Source organism: Vicugna pacos, chromosome 16, assembly GCF_048564905.1.
Source record: "Vicugna pacos chromosome 16, VicPac4, whole genome shotgun sequence".
Lineage (NCBI taxonomy): Eukaryota > Metazoa > Chordata > Mammalia > Artiodactyla > Camelidae > Vicugna > Vicugna pacos.
Window position 1 is genome coordinate 8826609 of NC_133002.1, and position 16188 is coordinate 8842796.

The window sequence follows — 16188 nt, forward strand, 5'->3', positions numbered from 1 at the left end:
AGGTACTATAGGAGTACAAAGCTGTGTACAAAATGGTTTCTACCCTCAAGGAGCTAGCGGACTACAAGCTAAGATATGTCATGCACACAGACAAATAACACTGCACTGCTTTATGGACTCATTTTCTATTAAGCCTTAATTTGAATTTAAAGAGTTACTTAAATTTAATCTTATCACAGAGTTACTTAAATTTAATCTTATCACAGTTCAAAAGATGGTTGCTGCATTTATACAAATGTGCCTCACTTTATGGAATAGATGTTTTCCAGGGCAGTTATACAGTAGTCATACCTTGCCTATCAAACTGTATTTTTACTAACATAAGTTTTAATTTCAAAAGTGCTTTATCTTGACTGAGATTATGTCGAGAAAATTAAGTTTTATCTGTCCACCTAAAACAGCTATTAACTAACACTTATATTACAAGTAAGGATTTGCTGAAGAATAACTTTTGGTTGGCCTGTTAACTTCCCAAGTAACTCTAATATAGATTAGAATGAGTTTTCTTATTATGACCACTCAGTAGCATGCACTTCAGTGAGAGCAGTCTCTTAAATTAAATTCACTTCCTACTTCTTACATTCAACACTTATCAGAGGCTAGACAGTTATCTCTCAGGCTGGTTATGGCATCTTAGGAGATCAATTAATTAATTACCTCCTCCCATCCTCCCTCTCCCAAATTTTGCCGCTTTTCGTAAATTCTCCTAAATTCTCAGTGATGTCACTATTACTCACCAAATCACCTATAGAGATCATCTTACAACCTTCCCAGTTCTTTATCCCCTACGTCTAGTGGGTTACTCGTCTTCCCAATTATTCAAGTATTGAAAAATTGCAAGTATTTTGCAAATCCAGTCTTCCTCTCCGTTTTCATAGCCTTAGTTTATTTCTTCTGTGGACGGTTAAAGTACCCTCCTAAGGAATCTTTGTGCATCCAGCCTTACTCCAATCCTGCCTACATCTGTTGTCTGTATAGTAGTAGCCATAGGGGTCATCCTAATCTTGTCATGTCTTTCCCATGCTAAAAATTCTTCAAAAGGCTCCTATCCAGAATAGATTTGTCACTTAGTAGGGCTGCCATCCCCTTTAGGATCTTCTCCCTGCCTATTCGGTCCACTCCATCCCTTAGGATTCTTGCTACGGGACCTGGATTCCAGGCATGAGAACTCAGTGTCTATTATCTTTTAAGAATTCAAGCCTTGACTATGAGCAACTGTGTGACTGGTGGTGCCATTTATTCACATGGGGGAGAATGAGGAGCAAATCAGTTGGGGTGAAGGGGGGTACTCATGGAGTTGTTGCATGATTTAACTTTTAAAGTACATATATATTCATTAGGATATGTTTGGTTGCACATAATATAAATCTGAAAACAGTGGCTTAAACAAATAAGGGTTTCTTTTTCACGAGTAATAAGTCCAAGGTAAGCAGTCCAAGGCTGGTACAGTGCACAGTGATGTCATCCTATCTTCCCTCTGCACTAGCCTTAATATGCAGCTTTTGTCCTCATTGCTTTTGCTTCATAGTTGAAAAATGGCTGTTCCACTTTCTTGATTGCTTTCCAGGCAGGAATTACTCAGGTGCAAATATAGGTCCTTTGAAGATATTAGCAAAAATTGCCAGAGACTAGAAAGAAATCAAATTATAGAGAAATGTGATTGAATGCTTTAATGAGGAAAAGTAAATTTAAATGATCATGTACATTTAAAAAAAAATTTATCATAACTACTGTGGGAGGTGGCTAGTCAGGTAGAGACTTACTTGGTAATTCAGTAAAAGCTATCAACTCTATCCCAGAAAAATGCATAAGTACATATACCTGTAAAATTTTGCATTTTCGCAGGGTTTACAGACTCTTCTCTGTAAAGCTTGACCCTGGATCTTTAGTGGTTCCTGGCATCACTTAAGAATTCCTAATTAGATGATGTGATTTCCTAAGTTTGACTGTTTTTGTGCACTAGAACTAGCTAGAGCCCCTCCCCCAAAATAGTGCATTTGGTGGTCTAGTTCCATAATAGCTCAGTGCACTGAACTACTAAGACACTGGTGATAAAATTAGTGGATGAACTTTGTTCAGGGTTGAAGTCAGATGGTAAATTCTATTTGAAATGTCTTTCTTGTGACCAGCCACGTAAATGAAGTATTCTTTGTAAGCATGTCAGTGCAACATTACATGGAATCGAATGGAGGGGGGGAATTGTAATTTTTCATTTGTAAAGTTTTCAAGCTAATTTCCACTTTCTTCACAGATTTTTCATATTAAAGGTTTGGCAAATGGTTCCTTCTATACTGTGTTCTTATTGTATGTTTATGTTACCTTAGCCACAGATGTTGTTAATCTTTTTCTTTCTGCTAATAACAGCAAAAAAATGTCAGAGGATTTGCCATATGAAGTGAGAAGGGCTCAAGAAATAAATCATTTATTTGGTCCAAAAGATAGTGAAGATTCCTATGACATTATTTTTGACCTTCACAACACTACTTCTAACATGGGGTGCACTCTTATTCTTGAAGATTCCAGGAATGACTTTTTAATTCAGATGTTTCATTATATTAAGGTAATGTCAATGTTATTAATTTACAAGTTAGCCTAGGACCTGTACTTTTCAGTCAATTATAGATGTGAAACAACTAGAAAAGGGTCAGGAGGGAGGATTCAAAAGAAATGGGGGATTGGGAGAAGCACTAGAATGAAGGTAGTAGTGACAGGCAGGAGAAAAGGGGAAGAAATGAGTGAAATAATAATTACAATGAATAAGATAATGAAACATATGAATCCTTGTGTCTATAAAATTATAAATCTTTTATTGAGACAGCCACCAAACCATAGGCCCTTTGGTAAAATTAATACCAAACTTTTAAGTGATCTGGTTAAAGTGGCTCAATTATAGTATTAGGAAGCTCAAAAAATAGTCATTTAATGTTGACTAAAGACCAATGATAGAAGGATTGGCTCTCCTTAGCCCTGCCCCTGTCTCCATTTGATTCAGATACCCTCACACACATCTGATCTTTCAGTACTTCATCTAGCTAATCGCTCTAAAGCTCAGAAATCTACAATATGAAAAATTCAGCAATCCAGTGCCTATAACTAGAGAAAAATTGCTAGAAAATAGCAACCAAGCAAATACACAAATAATAAACTGTATGCTTATTTCTGTATAATGGACAGCCTTCCTTCCAGAGAGCTGGTATGAACCAGTATGATTTAGTAGAAAGAGTGTGACCCATATACCCAGGAGTGCCTGGGTTCTAATCCTGGCTCTCTCATTCACTATCCTGGAACAAGATACTCAACTTCCAAAACCTGACTTTCCTCGTTTTATAAAATTGGCACAATAATAACACTTACCCTATCTGGCTGTTCTAAGCCTTAAATGAGATAAAATAATTAAAGCATTTAGCTGAATGCCTAGCTCATAGTAAAAAATTAACAATTATTTTTGTTTCCCTTGAATTTTTGACATTAACCAGATAGTTGTTCTGGTGGGAGTTCATAATGCAGCTAGTCTTTGCTGCTCCTTGAAAGGAAAGCTGCATGCTTTGATTGCCAGGCAAGGAAGCAGCATGGCTGCCATTGTTATCAAAGCTGAGAGGCCTGTCCTGAATTCTCATTCAGATAATTCTCATTCAGGTAGGAGGAGTTGCCCAACATCTGTAGAGACCTGCCCACAGAATTCTTTGGCAGACACAGAATTCTTTGAGAGACCAATACTAAGCTAAAGAGTAAATGGAACCAATGATGTAAACAAAGTAACCAAATCCATTCAGAAGAAGAATTTATTCATATTCTCTGTTCATAGTTCTGGAGAAGTGTTTAATGTACATTTTATCCAGAAAGCTATTTAGAATCCAGCTTTATATGTAATTCATTTATTATGTATTTTCAAAGTTATAGTAACAACATTGGATTTCAGAGTGTTTCATAAAGCTGTCTTATTAATCTTAGTCGATGAAGGGAAACATATTGAAGGCATCATTGACTCTAACAGCAAAGACAACAAGACATACGGTCTTTACATAATAAGAAAGATGTTTTAAATTCTTTTCAGATGTCTTTGGCTCCATTACCCTGCTATGTTTATCTTATTGAGCATCCTTCCCTCAAATACGCAACCGCTCGTTCTATAGCCAAGTATGCTGTGGGTAAGTCATGTCTCCCACTGTCACAACTAAACAAAATGTGTCCTAGATGAAACTCTGAGAAAATTAATTTAAAGCCTATATACAGCTACTTTGCTTATCATTATGGCTTATAATTTTCAAGTAATAAACAAACTATCACCAACAGTCTCTAACTATATCAAATCTCCTCGATTTCATTGAGCAGCTTTCTGCATTCCAGGAAGAAACACAGAGTTGAGGGAACTGGTATCTTTTATGGGCAGTAAGCAGCCTGGCTTTTGCTCCAAGAGAGACACCGTTCCTACCTTCCGAGACTACTCACTGTACAAACATTCTTGAAAAAATAATCTGCGGCCAAGACAGTCATGTCTTACTGACAAGACATGCAGAAACACAAAAGGCCCATGGAAAATTCTCTCCCAGTATCCCTCTTAGCACCTGCTTTGCAGTAGAATCTCTGGTGACCCGTGTTTGTTTTCCATGCACTTGCTTGCCCTGTCAGTTACTGGGCTATGAGTTCATCTTTACCTCCTGATAACTTTCAACATGCAGGCTTGCACTCTCAGACAGTCTCTTTTTTCTATAGTCCATTCTCTTTCCTGAGTGACCTAGTAGCATAATTGTTTATAGACCACGCTATAGTCATTAAAATTGCTGTCACAACCTAAAATCTTTTTTGTTAGCTCTCAAATGGTTTAACCAAGAGCAATTTAATTTTAAAGTGAGTCGTCAAACAATATAAGCAAAATTTAAAGTTCTTGTAGTTATTCAATTATTGATAATTTGGTGTATAATCAACAGATCATTCGGGGCATGCTAAATACACAGGTGTGGGTAATTATTTGAAACAAACTAAATGCTTAACAGTAAGGGATAGAGATCCTGTTCCTCTGTGACATCAAATAAAGCCTGAGATTTCCAAGCCTTGTGAGAGCGAACTTGATCTATGATGTTTATGGGGCAGTGTTGCTCTTAACCAGAATGAATATCTACTGCTGTGTTTAGCTCTTAAAAATAGAGCCAAATCTTTCAAACATTTTCATGTGGGACAGTATTAAGATCATCGTAAATAATTAGAAATACTATATGTTCTCCTTCCAACTTTGCTATTTTCTTTGGAATATTTTTATGTCATTCAGTCATGGAGGGAGGAACACTTAAGATCAGAAAGACACTCTCTCCAACTCAGCATTTTATAATACACCTCTGACTTTAGGTGGCTCCAAGGCCACAAGATGTCCACTGTAGTTTCAATCATCATACGCCAACATGACAATATCTAGGGGAAGAAAAGACATTCTCAGGAATTCACTTGCAGACCTTCCATTATGGCCAGTTGTTCAGAACTGGGTCACATATCCATTCTTAAGTTAACTCCTAGAGTTAATGGGGTTACTCTGATTGACTGAAACTATTCCACATTTACTCCTGAGTTGGATACCCAACCAAAATCAGGTCTCTGTCAGTAAAAAGTAAGATAGAATGGATTTGGGGTAGGCAATCAACAATGTCTTCTACATTACACATACAGACATATCCATGAACACGTTTTCACACATTTGTACAAATCACTTATACACTGATGCATACCTTAGCCACACTTATACCCTATACTTAAATATATGCCCAAACATATATCCAGGAAAGCTAAGCACAAAAATGAAGGTAAAAGACAATACAGTAAGATTTTGTGAATTGAGAATTAACAGAAGTGGGTGATGATAGATAAACGGAAAAGAATAAAAATGGATAATGTTATACTTGGTAAATGGTTTTATAAATGGGGAAGGTGGTAATTGGAGTAATAACTGTGTGGGAGACTTGAACAGGAGAGAGGGGACTAGATGAGTGGTTTAGAAAAAATATTTTGTAGGTTTATGGATGGATGTGTGACAGCCACAGGAAGTACACCTTCTTAGGGTGAGAAGAAATATGATTTTTTCCTACAGATAATTGAATCCATTACACTATCATGTCGGGATGGGTTGTTATATTAAGGGCAAGAAAGTTGCTCTAGGGTCACATAGATTGTCATTAGACTTAAACCCATGGCTCATTTAGTCTACATTTCTTTGACTAAATAGATGTTTTTTCTCCTACAAGCTAAGTGTTAGGTCTATGACAGTTTCTCTCTGTGGCCACGTATTATTTTGTTGGTGTAAATTTGTCTACTCCTTTTAATTATTATGATTTTTAAATATTTTGACAATATTGAAGAAAATCTAAAGGGAAAAAGACCTCAAGACCTTACTACTATAACACAACTCTTTGCACTTTTTTCCATGTTCTCGCCCAGTCTTTATTTACTATGCATCTAACTTGTACATGTAAACGCTCTGCTTTCTTTTTTTACCTGGCATTATGTCTTATATATTTTTCATGATGCTACATGGCCTACTTTTTTAATCATTTTGAATGATGGGATTCTAGATCTTGATATATTAAAATGCTCAATCTTATATTCTAAAACTTGTATAAATGCAACTATCTCCCCTTCTGTACTTAGGTATAGAAGTTGGTCCCCAGCCTCAAGGGGTTCTTAGAGCTGATATCCTGGATCAGATGAGAAAAATGATTAAACATGCACTTGATTTTATACATAATTTCAATGAAGGTAAGTGGTAGGCAGAAAGTGTTTCTTTAACTGATGGCTTGTGTGAGTAAAAAAATCAGAAATAGATGAGATGGAGCACACATTAACAACTTAATTGCTACACATTGAAGTAGCAATTGGAATCTAAGTCATATTTGCCATGTCCATGATATTAGGTGCTTTTTAAAAATTTGTATTCACTTCGGTCTTCCTTCATTACCAATGTAGACACATTCAAGAAAAACAGCTGCCGACTCTGCGTTGGTGGCATAGTGGTTAGCATAGCTGCCTTCCAAGAAAAACAGCTGCCAAATAAAGCTCCCCAAACAAAATCCTCATTTTCCTATTAATCTCCATTTTAAAAAGCAAGGAATTACCAAGTATTACAAATTCCAATAAAGAGATGAAAAGATGTCCAGTATCAGTAGTAATCAGAAAAATGCAAATTAAAATGCAAAATCATTTTCTCCCATTAGATTGGGAAAATATTAAAATCTGATAATATTGTGTTGGTAAGGGTGTGAGAAAAGGGGATAGTCTCCTTCCCTGCTGATGTAAATTGGTAAAGACACTTTAGAGGATAATTTGACAGTATCCACTTTCTAAAATGTGCAAATTCTGTGACATAGCAATTCCACATCTCAAAGAAACACAAGCACATGCATACCGACATGCTACATACAAGGATGGTTATTGAAGCATTGTCTGTAACAGCAAAACAATGGAAATGATGCGAATATCCATCACTTAGTTAAGTAAACCAACATGGAAAGATCTTCAAACTACATTGTCCACTGAAAGAAAGCAAATTGTAGACCAAAATATATGTTACACCAATTTGGTTCAAAAAAATTAATAATAATAATAATAATAATAATAATAATAATAAAACACTTGCTAGAATATATATAAATATATGTTACTACACAGGAAAAGTTCAGGGAGAAAACACCAAACTGATAATAGTGATTACTGGGGAAAGGAGGGGAAGATCAAGTTAATTTTGTTTTAGTTGTGTTCAAGAAGAATGACGTATTCATGTATTATTTGTGTGATTACAAATAGTTAAATGGGGGCTCATGGTGAGATGGGTATAAGGAGCTCTATGTACTGTCTGCTCATTGATTTAATGAACCTAAAACTGCAACAAAACAAAACAAAAAACAAAACAAGAAACGTATTAATTATTTTAAAAAGTAAGTTTACTTTAAATCTTTTAAGAATTATGATTAAGACAAAATCAAAGTGACATATAAATAATTATTCAGACAGGCTGAAGTGAAATTATTGTTGAGGAATGGGTCTATATGGCGGCAAAGCTGGTGAATATTTCAGTGCCTATGGAGAGGGTAATTCCTTAACCTCCTGCTGTGATCACAGGAATTTCTTCTGTGCTTGGAAGTCCTTTGACCCCAAAGTCACAAAGACTGAAAATCAGGATTTTACCCCCTTTGTCTGAGGACAGAGTCTATACTGTCTGATGAGCCTGGTGTTGGGAAGGTCATCACTTATTCACAAGAAACCCCTGGAATAGTAAGTGTGTTGAATGTAAGGAAACAATGCACCCAGGTAGAAGGCCACAAACCTGACTGAAAAAAAATCAAAACATGGTTTTTTTTGTTTGTGTCTTTCTGTTTGTACAGAAATTTTATTTACTCTTTTGCTTTTTTTCTTCTTTATATAATTGACATTGTTTTTATTGAGGAATAACTTACATACATTCAAAAACATGGTTTTCAAATCACAATCCATAGATTCTTGCCACAGGGCGGGGATTTAGTAGCTGCCCTGGTAGCTCCAGGACAACGACCCCCACTCCTCCTTCAGCCAGAGCAGTTGTGTCTGTTTTATCCTTGTAACATTTCATTTAAGGAAAGGATTCTGCAATTCAAAACTTTTGAACCATTATTAATTTAGACTATCCAGTTTGATGGATTTTTAACTAACATGGAAAAAGCACCGTTATCCAAAGGATGCTGGCAACCATCTGAAAAAGTCTCTAGAAATGTGTAGAAGAGCTCTGTCTTAAGCTGTGTGCTACTCAAAATTACTATTAGTGACTTGGATAAGGACATATATGACATGCTTATGTAAGTGATAAGTGACAGGAAGCTAGCAGGAAAATATCTGAGATCAGAAGTTGGATCCAAAAAGTCCTGACAAGCTTTAACATTAATCTAAACCAAATGTTTAAAATTAAAGTACCTCAGAAACAAAATTTTACTTTCATGTTAAAAAAATCACAGAATGAGGGAAGTGACGGTCTCTTTGCTGCCTTAGATAAACAATGCTTGGAGACCTGTGAAGAAATTCCTAGTCTGTATTTCAGGAGGAATGTCTATAAAGTAGAGTTTAGCTGAGGAGGCAGTTGAGAATGTTGAAGTTTGAGAAATATAATAAGAATAATCCCAAAGATACCTTCACGTGTATCCTCATTAGTGTGACAATAGAAGAGCAGTCATTGATAGAATTTAGAGATGCTTAGGAAAAATCTTAAGGCCGATTTTATCTTAGAGTTTTCGAAGTGTTATATTGGAAAAGAATTAGGCATCCTTTCTGTGACTCAGAGGGCAGATTAGAATCGGTGGAATAATGTTACCTAGAGACAGAAATGTCTAATTAACAAAGCTGACCAACAATGAAACGGACCACACTTTATAAAGTTGTTCAAGCAGGAGCAAGATGACCACTTGGCCAGAAAGATGTGGAGAATATTCAAGCATCTCTGGAAGCTGGGCATCTGAGACTCCTTCTAGCTCTGAGATTCTAAGTAGCAAAAAAACACTCCTTTGTGTTCTACCACTCTTTCCTTTCCTCCCAACGGACCTTCTGGTTTAAAGAGATGATATCTGATCAGTTCCCATCTTCATCTTGGAAAGTGTGGCAAATTGTAAAAATAGCCACAAATTCTTTCCTTCACTGCATCTGTGTCCCCTCAACAGTGGAGTCTATTTCCCTACCACTTGACTCTGCCTTGGCCATGTGGCATGTTTTGTGCCACAGAAGTTTGAAAAGAACTTGCAATCAAGGCTTTATCTCTTGCTGTCCTTGGGAACCCTGTACTGCCAGTACTTGAGTCAGTCTACCCTAGCCCACTGGATAATGAGATGTTATGAGGCTGAGAACTGAGACACCTCGGCCAGTGGTCCTGCAGCTCCAGCTGACAGCCAGTCAAATACCAGCTATGAGAGTGAGGCCATCTTAGAGCACCCAGCCTCCTGCTGACCTGCCAGCTCACTGCTAATGCATGAGCAAGCCAATTAGATATCAGCCAGTCCAGCCTAGACCAGAGGAACTGCCCAACCAACCCACAGAGCATGAGCTAATTGGAGGATTGTTGTCTTAAGCCACTAAGTTCTGGTGTAGTGTGTTTTGCAGCAAAAGCTAACTGACACAGAAGTGGTCACATTATATCGACATTCCAACCCCAGCTGCACTTTCTGCTCTAAGGGCAAAGGAAGAATTTTCTTTGGATTGCAAGCACAGCACACTGTGGGCTCTCCGTTGGATGGAAGTTCATCCTGTTTGTTCAGAAGTTGCCTGGTATAATGTAAACTACTCCTTTTCCAAGTTTTTGGGCATTGGGTTGTTTAATGTTGCTGTGCCTTTGTAAGTTGCACTCCACTGCCTGCATCCTAGTGTCTCACTGCTTAGGAGCTATCCAGATGTTTAACCTACTTGGTTAAGAGAAGGAGCACAATGCTGAAGTCACCTAACCTGCTGGACATCCTCTTGAAGTTATGCAATCATAGAATGTCAGAGCTGAAAGGGCCCTTCAAGATAAACTAATGCGCAACTTTAGTTTGTCTGGTAAAGAACGTAAGCTTCGAGAAGTTACGCATTTTGCTCAAGTACACAGCCAGGAGATAAGAGCCCAATTATCCTGACTCCCAGTCCTAGCCACTTTCTCTTCCACACTGTCTTTGTAAGTTCTGTTGTCTACCAAGAAAGCTAAAGGCCTCTGGGACCTGTGATCATTAGTCATAGGGCATTTTAGTTAACTCTGGCAATAATGAAATTAAGATAACACTGGAGCAATGACTGTTGTGTCCAATGACTTGCATCTATGGCGGCTTTTTCAGCTTTAGCTTGGGACATTCGAGCATCAGGAAGATGATCTGGTAAAGTGTCTCAGTGGTGGTGGCAGAGCAGCTCTCTGCCTGAAGCCCTGTAAGCCCATGGCATTCTTCTTAATAGGCCCAAGCTGGAAACACACAAGATGTCCATAAACCCTAGAAAGAATGAATAAATTATGGCATTTTCTTGCAGTGGAATACTATACTGCAAAGAAAATGGACGAACAGTGGCCATATACCACAATATAGATGAATCTTCCCAAAAAGTTAATCTTCAGAAGACCAAGTGCATATAGTGATTGATAGTATTTGTAAAATATTCAACAGTAGGCAACCTTAACTATACTGTGTAAGATTCAGAAATAGGTGGTGAAACTATAAAGTAAAGCAAGAGAGTCATTACCAAAATTAGTGGTTACTGCTAAGGTGGGAAGGCGATGGGATTATGATGGGAAGGAGGCATGCAGGGGATGCTGGAATACTGGCAGTGTGCTGTTTCTTGTCCTGGGTGATAGTTACATGGGTAGTCATTTTATAATTCATTAAACTATGTTTTATGTACTTTCTGAGCATTAAATTTCACAATAAAATGATTTAAAAGCAAAAAAAGGAAGTGTGTTCTCCTTGAAACTTCAGTTTTTGGTTATTACTGTACCTTCTTTAAAATATCGAGTTCCCTTTCTTCAGAACTTTTTTTTTCTTTTTTGCTACTTACACATTTTGTTTTTGCCATAGGAAAAGAATTTCCTCCCTGTGCTATTGAAGTCTATAAAATAATGGAGAAAGTTGATTATCCCAGGAACAAAAGTGGAGAAATTGCTGCTATTATCCACCCTAAACTGCAGGTAACATTTACTACTTCTTTTAAATATTCAAAATAATGATGCCCTACCTTTGAGTAGAACTTTACAGTCCATAAAGCATTTTACATACATTAGCTCATTTGATGTTCTCAAAAACAGTGTAGGTAAGGTGTTCAGATGGCCACTCAGTAAATATTTATTGAGTATATCCTGTGCTGGCCCTGGGGATACATCAGTGGACATGGTTTATATTCTTGTGGAATTTACAGTCTAGGTGTATTGAGGTATAAGCTGTGGTCTTGAAGAAAACCAGATGTTACTGCAGAATAATGATCAGGAGTGAGGGTCAGAGAAGGTGAAATTCCTGCCCAGGTGCAATGGCTAGGAGTTACTACATCTATTTTAACATAAGAAAACAGAGGCTCAGAAATTAGATCCTTCCCATAGCCATATAGCTATTGACAGCAGATCCAGAACTAATGTTCTGTGCAGCCAGCCACATCGCACCCCCTCCCTGTGAGCACTACTATATAAGTTAGAGCAGAGCAATCAGAACCTCTTTCTCTGGAACATTTTCTGCTGTCATTTCCTGACTCCTCAGAACCCCAGTATCTGCTCCTTGTCCGGTTTGATCAATAATGGCATAGTGAAGGGGAAGAAAAGTAGGAGAGAGGGAGAGTATAGGAGGTTTAAATCTGGAAAAGAAAAAGGTAAAAGCAGGGGGAAGCAAAGGTTCCCAAAAGCTAAGACATCCATCCCCATTGAGAGTACCCTGCACACCCTCAGGACTCAAATGGAAAAGTCGTGATGGATCGTCTAGTCTGGAGCTTTCAACCCTGGCTGCGCATTGCCTAGAGAACCTTTTAAAAGATAATGATGCCAGGCTCCCAATCTGGGATCATCTGATCTTACTGGTCTGGATAATTAGAGTGGAAAAGCACTGATCCAGTTCAAACTCCTATTTAATGACCCTAATGATAGTCATTCGGACTTACAACTTAATAAAATAGCCTGTCCCAAAACACAGTCTAGTGGAGCAAATCCTGCCTTGTACCTTAGTGGGACTCAGATGGAAACCTGAAGAAGGAGCCTTAGGCAGTGTTTGAAAGGACACAAAGGCAAAGGTCTAGGGAGAGAAGGGAGGAAAGCCCTACAAGTAACAAAAACTACAAGTACAAAAACCAGAGGTCAAGGTGATGATGTCATAACTGGCTACAACACAGGATTGTTTAAGTTTCATATTCCTCAAAGACATACGTGAGAAACACAAAAATCATCATGCGGAGGCAGAGGTGAGATGAATGAAGTCAGTCACAAACAGGGCTAGTGGTAGGTCTTCAAAGCCAGAAAGGATAGTTTTGGTAGACAATAAGGAATGGCTCAGTATTCTGCAGGAGGGATTGATTGATTCTTTCAATAAATATGTTTGAATAACTACTAAGCTTGTCCTGGGCCCTGAGAGTCAAGGTAGGCAGGGTCTCTGATAGAACTTGCATACTAATAAGGGGAGAACAGACCATGAATAAGTAAGTAAATAATACAAAAGTCACATGATTTCAAATTTTAATAAGTGCTATGAAAGAAATAAACAGAATAATACAGTAGCAGTTCACAGAGGGTTCCTCATTAGATGGCGTGGTCAGAAAATGCCGTTTCTTAAGATGAGGGCATTGAAGGTGGAACCTGGAAGATGAGAAGTCAGCCACGTGGAAAACAAGTGCAAAGGCTCTGAGGCAGGAACGAACTCGCAGTGTTTGAGGAACCGCAGGATGAACAGTGTCTGGAGAGTAGGGAGTGAACGGAGAAGCCATTAGACCCTGAGCGAGTGACTCAGGTGGGGACCTGGTTACGGGTCCAGACAAACAGGATCGCTGGATGAACTGCAGGCACATCCAAGTCTGAGAAGAGCTGCTCTAGGGTTCCTGTGGTGTGGCAGCACTGGTGTGGGCGGGCTCACAGGTCCAAATCCTTGGTGGGGACCCCTCAGGTAACTCCGTTATTACAATGTGGGGACACGTATGGAAAACGCCCACCTTGTCTTAGACTTTCCTCAGCCCGCTCCCACCTTCTCCCACCAGTCCCCACCAGAGTAGAACCTCCTAGAGTGCAGGCACAATGTCACTCATTTTTTTATCCCCAACAGTAGAATGTCTTATACACAGAAGGCTCTTAATGGATATTTCTTCAATTCTACTGAGCAGAATTTAACTTCAGCTAGCAAGAGTTAGAATATGCCCTTAAGAAGATGCACATTTTGTTTTGCCTTTTAATATTATAAATCTCTTTGGCAACATTCAAGGCAAACAGTATTGAAGCAAACTCTAATTACATGTTGTCGGTTATAAAAATAAAAAGGGGAACTCTTAATACCACTGCCAAAATCAATTGCTCAGTCTCAGTTTGGTCACATCACTCATATGCCTCTCAAGTATCTCTTTTTAAAGAAGACGATGCTATGATTTTAGTTGTATAGAACCTGACATTAAATTTTTAAAGTAAGAGAAAACCTAATGCACTTTTATGTATTTTAATTGTCTCCTGAGAGGATCAAGACTGGAAGCCTTTGTACCCTGGAGATCCTGTGTTTTTAACCCTTGATGGAAAGACTATTCCATTGGGTGGAGACTGTACCGTGTACCCGGTGTTTGTAAATGAGGCTGCGTATTATGAAAAGAAAGAAGCTTTTGCAAAGACGACTAAACTAACACTCAATGCAAAAAGTATTCGCTCCTCTTTACATTAGAAATCACTTATAGCTCATTTGTTATAGGGTACCTAGAAAAGTTCTAGTTTGTAACCTCTTGGAGACCAGATTGTGCCTTATTCATCACCGAATCCATAGCATCTAGCCCAGTGCCTTGCAGATGGTGGGCATTCAGGTAAATTTCTTGAATGCATGAATCAATCAATGAATATCTTTTAAAGATACTGTACTTTATGTATGCAACTTACTCAAAGAAGTGCTTTTCTTATTCCTGTATAGCTTTTTGTACCTTATACTTTGACAGTTAACATTCTCAGTAAACAGCCTTTAAGTTCAAATTTTAACATTGAAATATATACTGTATAAAAAGAGATATTAACTTGAGCATAGAACTGAATGTTGTATGTTTTCAAGTAGTGTAAAAATGCTACCAGAAACTAATTGTGCCAACTCGTTATTTTAAATTTTTTCAGATTTGAATTAATGATAAATTATTAAGGATCCAGTCTATAAACTTTAGCAGTAGATATGATACCTGTAGATTTGCAGATGCTCTTTTGAAGATGAAATGTGAACAGGAAATGAGGGCTGATTGTAAAGGTGACATTTTGAACAAATCCAGAAACTCTGAATGATCCTTTGTCCACCGACAGGCAGTAACCCACACAGAGCATCGCTGCGGTGGCCACCCACTTGTGCTGCGCTGACCTTAGAGAGCAGAGAGCTTCCTACAGAGTCTCACAGGCCCCCACCAGCGCTAACGTTCCTTCCCAACTTGGGAGGCACATTCCTCCCAGCCCTCCCTTCTTGCTTTGAGAGAATGAGCTTGCCTTTCTTCCCAACCAGCATGTGAGGAAGTCTTTGGGCTCCAGCAGCATAGGTGGTAAAGACAGAAACAGCAGAGGGCAGTGGACACTAGTGGAAGTGTGACCCGAACCTATGTCTCTGGTTCACAAACACATTATTTTAAAGAATTCCCCCGTGTCCTAAAGGCCCAAATACCTCACTCCCATGATTATCCTCCTCAGAGGTCCTTGGGCTAAAACGCTTTCTCTGTCCCTCTCCAGCCCCTACAGGAGACTCCCTCCCTCCTCTCTTAGGCCACAGCAGCCAAGTAAAGAAAATTTCTACCCCATCATTTGGACCCCAAGGAACCCACGTTTACGGTTTCAAATATATTTACCGAAATCATACTAACATTATCTGTACCATATATGTAGACAGTTTCATTCTATCAAAGCAAATCCCACTGAGCCAATTTCATTCCATAATGTGTTCTATAGCACACAAAGTGTTTCTAAATTTTCGACATTTGTATTTGCACTTTCCCAAAATTATCTTCACTAGAATAAACTCTTTTTCTTCTGAATTCTGTAGTAAAACTCCAATTTATCAATCAGTTCTTGTATATAACCAGTTTTACCAGGCTTCCTTCTCCAACTGTGCGTATTCCTTCCTTTGTGTTCTATGTCCAAGTTCAGTTTTCCTGGGTCGATTTTTTCCAGACGTATTTTTTGGCAAAAATACTTTATTCTTCCATCAAAATTTAGTTAACAAAATTTACAATGTGCAACTTAGACCACTGTGGTTTCAGATTTTATATTGATTATTTCTATCAAGTCTAATTCTCTCTGACTCTATATAGTCTTTAGAATTTCTAAATAGATGTGATTTTTAAAAAAAAATCTGCAACACATTGCTGTGTGACTTTAGCCACTTTGTTTTATTTTATTTTGATTATTTCAGTCTAAAGACTCAGTTTTCTCATTTATAAAATGGGGATAATCATGATAATAGTGCCCCTCTCATGAGATGATTGTGAGGATTAAGTGAGCTAATACATATAAGTACGTACCACAGTGCCTAGCACGGAATAATAAATTAT

At 38.1% G+C, this 16188-nt stretch overlaps 1 protein-coding gene across 6 annotated transcripts in view; it reads left to right on the forward strand.

The window, feature by feature from the left end:
• LOC102537505 (aspartoacylase) overlaps positions 1-15672 on the forward strand; it is a 20853-nt gene extending 5181 nt beyond the window's left edge. For 3 of the 6 annotated variants that reach the window (XM_072940487.1, XM_072940486.1, XM_072940485.1), the window contains exons 4-8: positions 2365-2560; positions 4055-4148; positions 6634-6741; positions 11532-11641; positions 14145-15672. In XM_072940487.1, the coding sequence (XP_072796588.1) occupies positions 2365-2560; positions 4055-4148; positions 6634-6741; positions 11532-11641; positions 14145-14342 (706 nt within the window). In that variant the 3' untranslated portion in view covers positions 14343-15672. Of the gene's footprint in view, positions 1-2364; positions 2561-4054; positions 4149-6633; positions 6742-11531; positions 11642-13229; positions 14118-14144 lie in introns of those variants that run through there. The other 3 variants (XR_012060249.1, XM_072940488.1, XM_072940489.1) reach the window with 3 other exon arrangements.
• Positions 15673-16188: the final 516 nt, after the last annotated feature.